We start from the raw sequence: 12,103 nt of genomic DNA, 5'->3' as shown, positions 1-12,103 counted from the left end.
TATATATATATATATATTGCCTTGGAAGAGAGTGGGAGAGATAGCAAAGGAAAGAGAAGGGTGATAGCCATAAAAGGAAGGCAAGCAAAATAAGTCAATTACTTAATTTTGATTACGTGGGGTCTTTTAAATTATGCTTCTTTATCTCCTGATTTCTCACTGCAATTTTTTTGATTGATTTATGATCGTCTTGTCTGTCTACCCTTAGTTTCGTGCTTGTTGTCTTCGGTTCTCTAATTTTTGTTTGGGGGCATGAGAAAAGTGAAGTTTAAGAGTGTAAACGAACTGTATGGGGTTAAAAGCGAGGTTTTAAAGGCATGGGATTTTCCTTTTTTTCTTCTTCTTTTGGTTCTGGGTTCAATTTTGTCGATTTTAGGTTGCTGATCACGCCTAAAAACAAAGTCGAGGCCTTTTTACGTTTATATAGTTGGATTTGTATTCTTCTTTCGAATAATTCAGTTATTTGTGTTGCTTTTCGTTAATTTGTTTTAAATGCTAGCTTGATTGCTCAAGACTTTTTATAATTACTTTGTTGTTGTTTCTAGTTTCAAGATCTGTGGTAAAGTTGAAGAGACCGTGTTTCTTCATCATATATGAATTATTCAATTCATAGATATATGTTACAACTTCTAGAAGTGTTGGGTGGTTTAGTTTTTTTTTATTTCTTCTGTTGCATGTTATATTGCAAAATTGAAGACTGATTCTTCTAATCCATTCAATGGAAGATGATCCTGAGCTATTTGTTTATTTAATTGTTTTTGTTTCTGTTCTTATATCATGTATTCGCCTCGGCTTTTATTTCAGTATTCCTAAATGAATAAAATTCATGTTATTTGCTTGTTTGGTATATGTGCAGGTTACATCAATGGTGAAAGGAAGTTTCTGTTCAGAAAAGCTTGCTGATGATTCCGACTTTCCTGCTCCTTTGAATATGGTGAGAACTGTTTTTATGGTGACATGATAATTTCTTTTCTAGTTTTCTGTCAATTATGACTCGATGAATAAAATTCTCTTGTACATGCAATTACATTATGGATATTTTATGTGGTGTCAGTTTTTTTTTTTTTTTATAGTTTTGTTGTGCTTGTAAGTATAGCTCAGTCTGAGGGTCAGGAATAGAGCCAGCTGGTTGTTTCATTACATCGAGACTGGTTTTGTTTTATACTGGTTTTGTTGCCTTTCATAAATGTTGGTTTGAGTTGAATGAGTAGAAGCAATAGAATCAAGCAAATAAGAGATACCTTCTTTTGTGATTTCTGCCATTTGCATTGTATCCAAAGGAACGGAACATGCCAATGTGGTCTTGGATTGACACATGTGAATTCAGATTTGATTTAAAGTTTCTTTTTCTTGAGCTTCATTTGTGATATGTGGCACTTTGAAAATTAATGAAGTATCTTTTCCATGTTTCGAAATGAGTTGCAATTGTTTTATTGTAATATTCATTTTTCCTTTGCTAGGAAGAAAAAATGGTTATAATGATACTGAGATGCATTAATGAATTAAATGAAGGTTTCAAGTTTCTATATTTCAAGTTTTCATTCTGCTACGCTGGTACTTAATGAAGTATCTACATTCCATCTTCTACCCAGTGTTGTGATCGCTTTATCAGGACATTTATTTTTTCTTTGTCTTATTAATTAATACGTCTGTGACGACATGAAAACATGGGGTTTTCTATTTCTTCTTAATATGTTAACCTCTTAATGCAATATTTTTCCCCCTTTTATACGGATATATCATTAAGCAGGACTCGTGGAGAAAGTAGAAAACCTGTCATTCTATCGATATTATAATTCTGTGCTACTATGATATTGTTTTATTTGTTTGTTTGATTCTTGCTAATCTTGTTCTGGCAGTTTTGCTTCTTGAACATAAAAAATTTGTCAAGTTCTTTTGTGTATCACAGTTTTTTTTATTTGATTTTGATTCTCTATTTGTATCAGGGATCATTTAAAGCTGAAAAAGGATTTTGTCATGCACAATTCTCAAGAGGTAAATTATGTTTGAAAGAAGAATCTGTGAAATGCAGCTCATGTGCTCCTTCATGCTCACCATATGTGCATTCTGAAGAAATTGCAATAAAGACCAATGCGTTTGCAGGCGAAGCCTGTCGGAAAAAGCAAAGTAATCTTTGCTCTTTTAATGATACTGATTTGTCATCTCATCGGGTAAATAGTCCATCCAATGGACATCATAAAAGCAGTATGGGAAGCCACCCTCTCAGTGCATGTTTGAGTCATGAATCCTCTGAAAATGCAGAGAGTGGAGAAACATGCTGTGATTGCAACACTTCTGAAGGCATTAAGAGGATTATAAAACCAAACATGAATCAGACCTGTGCAAAAAACTGCACTTCATTAAAAGAACCAGTCTTTCATGATAATGTAGTCTCGAATCAGCTTGAGAAGCAGGCCTCGGAGTGCCTTGGAGATAACATCTCCTTTATTTGTGGGTCCGAACATGTGGAGACAAGAGCTGGCTACTGTAACAGTGATGCAAACAAGAAAAATGCATCTTATAGCTCTGCTTCAATCAATAGTTTTTCTGAGACTGAAAGTGCTTCTTGTTATATAGTTGGTGGTCCTTGTAGAAAGAAGTCAAATAGATTATGCAATGAGTCTTCTCAGGAGATTTTATGTTGTTCAAATAAATCAGACTTTTCTGAAATTTCATCATTACGAGATTCCCGTGCTGGTGCTAGCTCAGCAAAGGTATTTTAAATTCTTGAGATTCCTTATCTTTATATGTGGTGAATCGCCTTGAAGTTGCTTAGAATTTGAAACTAAAATTTAATGATCGTTTCCAGGGAGAACACTCTGAGTGCTCTGTGGAACAAGCGCAATTGTCTTTTGCAAGAGCAGATGCGGTACAGGTTGGCAGTCAGATTGGTGGCGAACATAACTCTGTTGACTCTATGCAAGTTGATACAGGAATAAATGAAAGAGAACAAACAGATGAAGTAAAGTTGACTACAGTGGTTAAGAAAGTCATTATGGAGGAAACTACTATTGGATCTTGGTCTGCTGCTTGCAGTGATGGACCAGACAGCATAGAATACGATGTATGTTCTGTGTCATTCCTGTTACATTCTTGTGTTAGGAATGTTTAAAGTTTATACTAGGCTTAACATGGCTAAAACTAGGTTATACTTCTAGGTGGGAAGAAAATGATGGCGAGAAAGCTTTGAATGTTGCCAACAAGTTTATTTTGACTTGACATAGCATTGAATTAGTAATTTTTTTATACATCTCATTCAAAGAATAGCTACTTGAGCAATTCATAATATTCTAACTATGAATAAATTACAAGTGTGGTATATCTTCAAAAATGCTGTTTCTTATATTTTGGCATCCAATTCACATCTTTACGACCATCAAATCCTTGGTGTTGAAGTTTTTTCTTTCTTTGCTTGCTTTATTTTCCCTGTTTAACAGAGTAGGCCTTCTGTATGTTAATTGTTGTCTTTGATTAAGCAGGTAAAAGTTTGTGATATATGTGGCGACATAGGACGAGAGGAGTTGCTTGCTGTTTGTAGCAAGTGTAATGATGGGGCAGAACACACGTAGGTCCCACGTCACTCTCTTTTATGCATGCAAGTTTAGGATGCTTGTGTTTTTATGGCATATTCTTTTTCTCGTGGGATACTGAAATGTTGACATTCCATTTCCATGAACCAGTTATTGCATGCGAGTGAAGATGGATAGCGTTCCCAAAGGTGATTGGATGTGTGAGGAATGTGTTATCAGTAGTAAAGATAATGAGAACCGAAAGGAAGAGCAACTAGAGGGTGTTAGGATTTTAAAAAGATCGTCAGAAGCCAAAGCTTTGGAGGTTGAGAAAAGTAAAGTGCGTAAAGCTTGTTCAATTCCCTTGTTCTCCTCTAAGAGACCTGCTGACAGCTTACAATTAAAGAGAAAAAGGCCTTTGGGGACATTTTTTGAATCACCTAGTCCATGTAGTTCCAGCAGAAAAACTTCAATGCATCAATCTGGAGGCCACTCTTGTAGCACCACTATGAAAACTGTTTGCATTCCTACCGAATCAAGTGGTAGATTACGTAAATTGTCCTCACAATCTCAGGCGTCAAGGGGTATATTTTCATGCTCTGTAATTTGCAGAAGCTGTGCTCTATTAGAATGTTAAACATATAGTTCTCATTGACTAATTTAAAAAGTTCTCATTTCTGGCATTGCAGGAATTATTTTTAAATCAAAATCATTCTCCGTGACAACCCTAAAAGAGGATGTCCAACAGCTCAATAAAGGTAAATGCCGCAATGAAGGATTGGTTAAAGAAACTGCTGCAAGAGAGTAAGGGGAGAGGTCAAATGGTATCTAAATCTGTGTCATTGAAGAATATGAAGTCATATAACATGAATAATACTAATAGTAATCATGACGTTAAATTACGTCGTAGTGTTACATGTAGTTCTCATCGACTAACTTAAAAAGTTCTTATTTCTGGCGTTGCAGGACTTCATTTTAAATCAAAATCATTCTCCACTACGACCCTAAAAGAGGATGTCAAACAGCTCAAGAAAGGTACATGCCGCAATGAAGGATTGGTTAAAGAAACTGTTGCAAGTGAGAGTAGGGGGAGAGATCAAATGGTATCTAAATCTGTGTCATTGAAGAATATGAAGTCATATAACATGAATAATAGTAATCATGACATTAAATTATGTCGTAGTATTTCTCATGTCGAGGATTTGAAGGTATCAAGGCATCCAAAAGGAGAGTATTCAACCAAGACAGAAAAGAAATTGAGATTAGCCAACGGTGATTCATTTGCATCAATGGCTGATAAAAGAACTGCATCTCTAGGAGAAAATAGTCTGCCTCAATCATCCAGTTATTCTATTCAAGATCTAAAGGCTGCAAAGGGTAATGAAATATCAAGTCATTCATTAAAAAGACCTGTTCATCCTGCCCAAGGAGGTTCTGCAAATGAAGAGAAAAAGAGTTTTATAAATGATAGGCAGCATGTTGAGTGCCCTATGGAAGTAGTGCCGGCTACCAGTACTAAGCATTCAAAGGCCAATGTCCACTCTGACGAACACCCTCTCTTGAGAGATTCTTCTAGCTTAGCTTCTAAAGCACATATAGGCTCTTTGATTTCTGCTGTTCCACAGCCCAATTATATATGGCGGTATGGTTATTGTTCCTTATTGTTTGTTTTGAAGTTTGTCAGTGGCATCGTACTGCTTCACTGCTCATCCTTTAATTGTCTTAAACAATACCTTTTGACATGTCTTGCAGAGGCAAGTTTGAAATTCAGAGTAGCGGCGGACTTCCATTTACTTGTGATGGAATGCAAGTGCACTTATCAACTTATGCCTCGGATAAAGTTCTTGAGCTAGTGCCGAAACTGCTTCAAAGGCTATCGTTTGAGGAAGCACCCCGATTGACCATGTGGCCCACTCAATTCATGAAAAGTCGGGCCACTGAAGATAATGTTGCTCTCTACATTTTTGCAAAAGACTTTGATAGGTTTGTGAAAGTTTTTTTTATCTGGAGGAGCTAATTTTCTTTCAAATAACTTCACCATTTTTAGTAGTTCTTGTGCAGTTATGAAGGAAGCTATAAGAACTTGATGGATAGGATGATTAAGAATGACTTCAGCCTCAAAGGGAATTTTGGCGGGGTTGAGCTTTTAATATTCTCATCTAACCTTCTGCCAGAAAAATCTCGGCGTAAGAACTCATCTCTACATTCAAAATGAGATTGACATCGACATTTATTGGCTAAATCTTATGAAGTTTCAACATTGCAGGTTGGAATAACTTACTGTTTTTATGGGGTGTATTCAGAGGAAAGATGGTTCATTTCTCACGACCGATTCCGGCTGTGTCTGCTTCTGAGAATTTGATTCTTCTTGGAAAGTCAAGTCAAAATATATCCTTGTCCATGGCATCTCCTAATACCCAAGAAATGTTAAATTCCAACACCTTGCTCGATTCAAAGGCAGTTACATCTGGAAGAATGGTTGAAGTTTGTGAAACCAAAGCATCTTCTTGGGAACAAAAACCCCCAGATTTACAAATAAGTTGTAGTCAACAAGTGAGCAGAGTTGATAACCAAATAAAAAATGAGCAGTTCTCTGGAGCAGACACATATCAGGTAATTTTGTTGCTTTTACTTGTTTTTTAATATCTGGCAACTAAATAGAGAGGTGTGGGAGGCAGGCAGAGACGTTCTAAAATGTGGGTAGTTTCCTTGAGTTTATTTCCCTTGTCTGAAAGTGGTTCGTTAGGCTCCTTTGGAAGACCCGTCGGGAAAATGTGTGTTTTTCCTGTGTTTAAAAGTTGATGTCAGCTTCTTTCTAATGCATTGATCAGGCAGAGGAAAATTGGGAGTAACTTTGCGGAATATGCAAAGTGATTTCGAGCAAAGAGTAGCTTTGTGCTGTTGTATCTTTGATGTCCTCGTGTAATGTCACCGTCAATACATTGTTTTGTTATCGACTTTTGTGCCCTTTTGGTTTCTTTTCTTTTAAGCCTTTTTTTCCCATTGACTAGAGGGCAACTGCTGATGATCTTATTTCCTGCAGATTGAAGAAAAAGAGTCGAAGAAAAGACCTGAAATTGATCTTAATTGTCCTCTTCAAGAAAGCCTAGTGTATTCTGCAGGCTGTACAGAACCTGATGGAAAGCGTGACTTCAAGATGTTAAAGTGTTCTCCTATCAGCGGGATGAACATATGTAATAATATCATTAAAAATATTAATGAGAGATGTGCCATTGCAAAAAATAGCCAAGTTCCTAGCAGTTCTGGCGAGTTCGAGTGCTATGGAGTTGACAATACGGTGATAGCTTCTCGATTAGATTCAGAAGGTAATAGGTGGAAGTCCTTGGAGCAGCAATTTCTTTCGAACAATGGTGGGAGTCAACAAGATCCTTATGTTTCTTCAAGTCTTGGGCTTAAGGCTGGAAGGAATTCTTCAGATGAGGGAAACATGCCACCATTTTTGAAGCTGGTGGGCAGTAAAGATTTGCAAGACGAATACTGGGGAAGAGAAGCAAGTGGTGACACAAATCCTTCACTGGCTCTGTCCCTTGCATTGCCTGATCCGAATGGCAGCGGAGTGTTGAAACTTGATTCGGAGAGGAAGTTACCCCCAGAGGTGAACACTAGGCTGTCACTTTTTTAGTTTAGATTCAGGTTATATATAGAATAATGGTATGAAATAGCGAGGCGGTACACAGCCATAGTTTTCTAAGTTAATATGGAAGTCATACACATAAGCGTTCTCACCAACTTAATGACTGATATAGTTTAGTGTGTAATAAACTGCGGATTTGTATATTTTCAGCAATTCTCTGATGACTTACAGAATTTATTAAAATTTACAAGTATATTCTCAACTATTAAATAGTTGATCGAGTGATCAAGAATATTCTTGTTATTTCATCTTGAGTGAATTCAAATTCCGGCATTTATATTCAACAGCAACGGCTGTTAATATTCAATTTCAGTTTTTATTTTCTTGAATTTGTCATGAAATATATATTGACATACTTTGGTCACTGGAAGCGATATCGATATAATTAATATTTTTTGCCAATACGATGTCGTGCTCAAAATGACATTATTTCGGTGTTAAATTAATATATTGATTTTGCTATTAAATTAAAACGTTTTAATTTTAGGAATTTAACTGTTTGGTTGTCTCTTAATGCAATGAGATTGATATTAAAATTGTGTGTATTTCATTCTTCTTTATTTTTCGCAAATTTATATTTCATTAAATTCATTCAAAATCTATGAAAATTCATTTAAGGATTTGAAATATTTACTATTTGTTCCCTTCCAATAGTTGTCCATTAAGATTAGTTTTGAGATATGTTTTCCGTTTTCTCAAATTAATAATTTTTTTATCATTCAAATTTCAAATAAAATTCTAAACTCTTCAAACTCGAGAAAGTCTTAAACCCTTGAAATGATTTTTTTGTTTAATTTCAGATTTTGAAAAAAAAAATACGAAAAAGTATTAGAGTATAATGAGAGATGAGTTTTAAGATGGTCACAAAAGACGTCAAAAATTTACAATTTATATTATAAATATATTGTTAAAATATTTTATAATCTATATTATAATTTCATTTTCGTAAAAAGTATATAAATAATTTTAATCTAAATATTAATTTGTTAACAATATAATAACTTTCTAATGATTAAATGTTGAACCTCCTTCCTCATTGTCTCTGGTTCTACCTATAATGACTTAATTGTCCAACAAACTTTTTATGTTTAAAAATGATAAACTCTGCTTCAAAAGGATGTATATTCCATTTTCCTAGCAAATTTCAGCTATATTGTTTAGGATAAACTACGTATTTAGTCATCTAACTATTTGCATGGTCCTATTTTGATCACCCAACTATTTTTCTTCAAAATCATGTCTGACGTTACGTTTTAGTTTCTTTTTGACCACCCGTCATTTAAAAATTAATTGAACTACTGACGTGATATTACCTTATGATAACACGTCAACATTATTGTTAATTTTTTAACGGCGGATGAAAAAAATGTAAAGTTAGATATGATTTTAAAAGAAAATAGTTGAATGACCAAAATGGAACCTTACGGATAGTTGGATAACTAAATATGTTGTTTATCCTATTATTTATCATCTTTTTTATATCATGTCAATTCTTCACCATTTTTCTTGCTTAATCTCATGGTGAAAGCAGATTTCCAATCCCATACTGCACTGCCCAGCTACATTGACATCTTTTTGAATTTAGGTTTATTTCGAGTTCGAGTCAATTTCAGTTTAATTATTTGAGTTAAATTAAAAAGTTATTTATTTTTATAATATAATTCAATTGAAATTTAAATTAATTAAATCAGATTTTTCGGAGTTTTGGTCAACATGTCTAAGGGAATTTACAGAGATAGGACGCTGGAAAGCTAGACAATGTATTCTTTTGAACTAATAATATTTTTGGTCATCATTTTTCTTTTAAAAAAATACTTTTTATAATTTTGAGTTAATGTCAATACCAACATTAATTTATTTGTTATTTTTTTCATGAAAAAATAAATAAAAATCCAAAAAGATATATTTAAATTATTAAAAATTGTAAAATTTATATAAAAAAGCATTATAATGTAAAAAAGTCAGAAAAATTTAAAATAATTAACGTTAGCTTAACATGGCTGTTATATTTTTTTTGTCAACTGATTTAGTTTAGAAGCTAAAATGATAATTTAAAACGTTTGAGGACCAAAATTTGAATTAAACCTATTGCTTTATAGCTTTTGTCGAGATCATTTGCCACATACAGTAACGAACAAGCGCATTGTTTGGTAGGCAGAGTGAATAAGGTGAGAGAAAAAGGAGGGAATTTGTAACAGCTTCCAGTCTTATTAGCTTTACCCAAAAACACAATCACTCCCTAAAATTCAAATGGAAAATGAAACAAATTCTCAGCACTCCTCAATGCCTCTGATTTCTAGGTTGGATCATTTGGATTTCATCGTGAGTCACTCTCCCTCTACCTCTTCATTTGCCTTCAAGTTCTATGCTTTCGCTGTTCATTATTTTCATTTTTTTCACACAGATGAAATATTTAGAAGGCAAAATAAGTTTGCAGAAAGAAATGGAAAAAGCATGTTTGCCATTGGATTTGGCTATGAGGGAAGCTTACTTCAAAGGCTCCTTGTCGGACAGGGTCAAGTCTCTTGAACATAGACTTTTCCAGGTGAAAAGAATGGATTTTGACACGATTTTGGTGATATTGCTTTATCATCAATCTTTGCTTGTTGCAGTTATGTTTGGATTTGGAATCCAGCAGCACATCCAGCACTTCGACGTCGACATCTGGTTATGCGTCTTCCAGCCGAGGATCCAGAGGGCAATCTGTTCCTCGCTCATTACCGACCTTCAATTCGAATCAACTTCACAAGCAACCCCTGCTGTCCAGGTCTGAGATTAAGGTAAGCAGCGTCTCCTTTTGATTTCTGCATGTCACTGAACTATAATATTTGATTCAATTGTGTTGCTTTGGCGCAGGAAGAATCAGAAACAATGTTACCACAAAAGAAGAAGGATCCGAATCCTCTCAAAGGAATCGAAAGGAGCAGAAAGAAAGAAAAAGTATGCAGCAAAAGTGGGAAAAAGTTATCTCCCAAGTGGTCACATTGGAAAATACTGGGTTGCTAATTAATCTGGCCTTTTTAATTTGCTTTCCAATGTTGAGTTTCTTCTTGATGAATTTTGTCCATAATCTCAGCTTTTATGCCAGGGTTGTTATGAATGATTTAAGATCCTGTACGAATGGAAAATGTTTTAAATGGATTTCCAAACAGATCAATTGTGGCTTGAACTTCTCAAAACTTCATGTAATCCAAATACTTCTGCAAATAAATCTGGGTTTAATTTTAATCCAAGATAAGTACGAGGCAAAAACAAACTTCTGGACTAAGTCTAAAATCAAAATTAATTAGGATTTAGTCCACAGCAGTACAAGTAAACAAGAAATATTGCCTAAGCCTGTAATCATACTTCAAATGTTACAGCTCCTTACCAGATGTCAGATGAGCTATGTAGAACTTGCCCAAAAAGAGAAGAAAAAAGTTCCATGAAGATCCTTGTATCAGCAGCATACAATATATTTTCACACTAGAATCTCCATGAGAAGGGGATGGTCCTCAGTAAGTATAACTTGGATTGTTAACCCCTCCATCTAGGACTTGGGAAGGAAAAGAAACTAGGTGACAATGGAAACGCAACACCAGAGGAAGGCGGAGGTTGAGGCCCCGGACCTAAAATCCCCTACTGAACCATGGGTGAGAAAGCAAACTGGGGGTTATCGGAGGAAACTGAACCCCGGAAGAAAGCAAAGGGAAAGGTGATCGGGGGGACAGCAAATTCATATAACCAGTAGGTGATGGCAAAAGGAACTGTGAAGTTGGTGAGGGTAAAAGGGCAGGTCCATTCATCCTTGGTGATGGGAGATTCGTCATTGGTTGAATAGGACCATTCATTTGTTGAGGTGGATCAGGCATTAATGGTACAGCACCATTTACACCGCCCGAAGATGGTGGTGGAGCATGAGATTGACCCTGAACTTGATTTCCAAGTGGACTCGGATCTATAAGAGAGGTTTGAAGGTATCGCATATAAGCTGAGATCGGAGATTCAGCTGTGTTCTCCCAAACAGCATCTCCGGGTATGTTAGGTTGCAACATTCCAGGGGATGGTTGTCCATATTGACCCGGTCTAGATAAGCTACTGTTATAATGAGCTGGTTCATGAGGAGCTGGAATATGGGGTTGATTCATTGGTGTCAATGGTGGGGGCCTAATTTTCTGCAATCTCATACCCTGTGGTTTGGGCAAAGGATCGTTGCGCGAAGGTGAACCGGTGAGCTGCTGAACGATGTTCCGGAAGTCGTTCTTGCTTATGTTGTAAACCTGAGGATGAGGCTGTTGCCTAGCACCATTACTGGCAAAGTTGGGTTGATGCAATGGACTCTTCTTTATGTTCTTGCCAGTCTTGCTCACACCAAGTGGATCGTTAAGCCGATTCTTCGAATTATCCATTCCCAAAAACAAAGTTAACTGCACCAAACTAATCTCAGGTTTTACAAACACCCACAAGGCCAAAACATTCAGCAGAATATCCCAGAAACTTCAAAAAAAAATCCAAGCTCAGGCACCAGCTAAAATCTTTGACAATTGAAACCTTCAAACTTTGGGACTCTCAGTTCAAAGCTCAAACAATAAAGACTCTTCACAAAGAACAGATCAAATAAGTCTCCAGCAAAGACCACTTAAACCATATCTGAAACCTGATGTTTTTATTCAATAAGAAAAAGAAGCAAGCTTTACTTCCTACTCACAACCCTAAAATCAACCCAGCAAAAAAGCAGGCACCAGATTACCAGGGAAAAATAAACACAGATGACGCAGTTGTTCAATAAACAACTCCAACAAGTAGTTCAGATAATAAAAGTTAAAAAGAAAGAAACAACCCATTGTTATGAAGATCCTTTCAGACAAACTTTGATATTAACACTTTCCTCCAACATGGCCGCTAAAAGACGACTCAGTTTAGGGTTGAAGTCAATCGATTTGAAAGCCCACAAGAAACC

At 35.7% G+C, this 12,103-nt stretch overlaps 2 protein-coding genes and 1 pseudogene across 6 annotated transcripts; 2 read left to right on the top strand and 1 right to left on the bottom strand.

Annotated features, from left to right (window-relative positions):
* On the top strand, nucleotides 1–7,283 carry LOC120164189. 5 transcript variants are annotated; one of them, XM_039173945.1, is made up of 12 exons: nucleotides 1–80; nucleotides 857–934; nucleotides 1,947–2,714; nucleotides 2,810–3,064; nucleotides 3,480–3,565; nucleotides 3,681–4,093; nucleotides 4,199–4,267; nucleotides 4,476–5,151; nucleotides 5,262–5,492; nucleotides 5,571–5,695; nucleotides 5,776–6,122; nucleotides 6,553–7,281. In XM_039173945.1, the coding sequence occupies exons 2-12, from the start codon at nucleotides 866–868 to the stop codon at nucleotides 7,150–7,152; spliced, it is 3,639 nt and encodes a 1,212-aa protein (XP_039029876.1). In that variant the 5' UTR covers nucleotides 1–80; nucleotides 857–865; the 3' UTR covers nucleotides 7,153–7,281. The 5 variants fall into 5 exon arrangements, with proteins under 5 accessions (XP_039029876.1, XP_039029878.1, XP_039029877.1 ...); XM_039173947.1 differs by lacking the exon at nucleotides 1–80 and adding an exon at nucleotides 189–315 and having other exon boundaries at nucleotides 4,827–5,151; nucleotides 6,553–7,283; XM_039173946.1 differs by lacking the exons at nucleotides 1–80; nucleotides 4,199–4,267 and adding an exon at nucleotides 189–315 and having other exon boundaries at nucleotides 4,476–4,544; nucleotides 4,827–5,151; nucleotides 6,553–7,282.
* Nucleotides 7,284–9,404: 2,121 nt separating this feature from the next.
* LOC120164320 lies at nucleotides 9,405–10,170 on the top strand. The gene is made up of 4 exons (XM_039174068.1): nucleotides 9,405–9,486; nucleotides 9,569–9,709; nucleotides 9,777–9,944; nucleotides 10,021–10,170. The coding sequence occupies exons 1-4, from the start codon at nucleotides 9,415–9,417 to the stop codon at nucleotides 10,168–10,170; spliced, it is 531 nt and encodes a 176-aa protein (XP_039029999.1). The 5' UTR covers nucleotides 9,405–9,414.
* Nucleotides 10,171–10,429: 259 nt separating this feature from the next.
* LOC120164212 lies at nucleotides 10,430–11,864 on the bottom strand (annotated as a pseudogene).
* Between the last annotated feature and the right edge of the window lie 239 nt (nucleotides 11,865–12,103).

Source organism: Hibiscus syriacus, unplaced genomic scaffold (genome assembly GCF_006381635.1).
Source record: "Hibiscus syriacus cultivar Baekdansim isolate YM2019G1 unplaced genomic scaffold, ASM638163v2 tig00111506_pilon, whole genome shotgun sequence".
Lineage (NCBI taxonomy): Eukaryota > Viridiplantae > Streptophyta > Magnoliopsida > Malvales > Malvaceae > Hibiscus > Hibiscus syriacus.
The sequence above is the reverse complement of the archived record's forward strand: the minus strand, read 5'-3'. Positions and strand labels throughout refer to the sequence as shown.

What these genes read in the sequence shown, in the direction of transcription:
- LOC120164189 (XM_039173943.1), top strand. Translation starts at nt 253, where the DNA reads ATGAGAAAAGTGAAGTTTAAGAGTGTAAACGAACTGTATGGGGTTAAA. An exon ending in CAGACAGCATAGAATACGAT is followed by an intron (nt 3,065 to 3,479) that starts GTATGTTCTGTG and finishes TTGATTAAGCAG; the next exon opens with GTAAAAGTTTGTGATATATG. An exon ending in TGTCCAACAGCTCAATAAAG is followed by an intron (nt 4,268 to 4,475) that starts GTAAATGCCGCA and finishes CTGGCGTTGCAG; the next exon opens with GACTTCATTTTAAATCAAAA.
- LOC120164320 (XM_039174068.1), top strand. Translation starts at nt 9,415, where the DNA reads ATGGAAAATGAAACAAATTCTCAGCACTCCTCAATGCCTCTGATTTCT. An exon ending in TGGATCATTTGGATTTCATC is followed by an intron (nt 9,487 to 9,568) that starts GTGAGTCACTCT and finishes TTTTTCACACAG; the next exon opens with ATGAAATATTTAGAAGGCAA. An exon ending in TTGAACATAGACTTTTCCAG is followed by an intron (nt 9,710 to 9,776) that starts GTGAAAAGAATG and finishes TGCTTGTTGCAG; the next exon opens with TTATGTTTGGATTTGGAATC.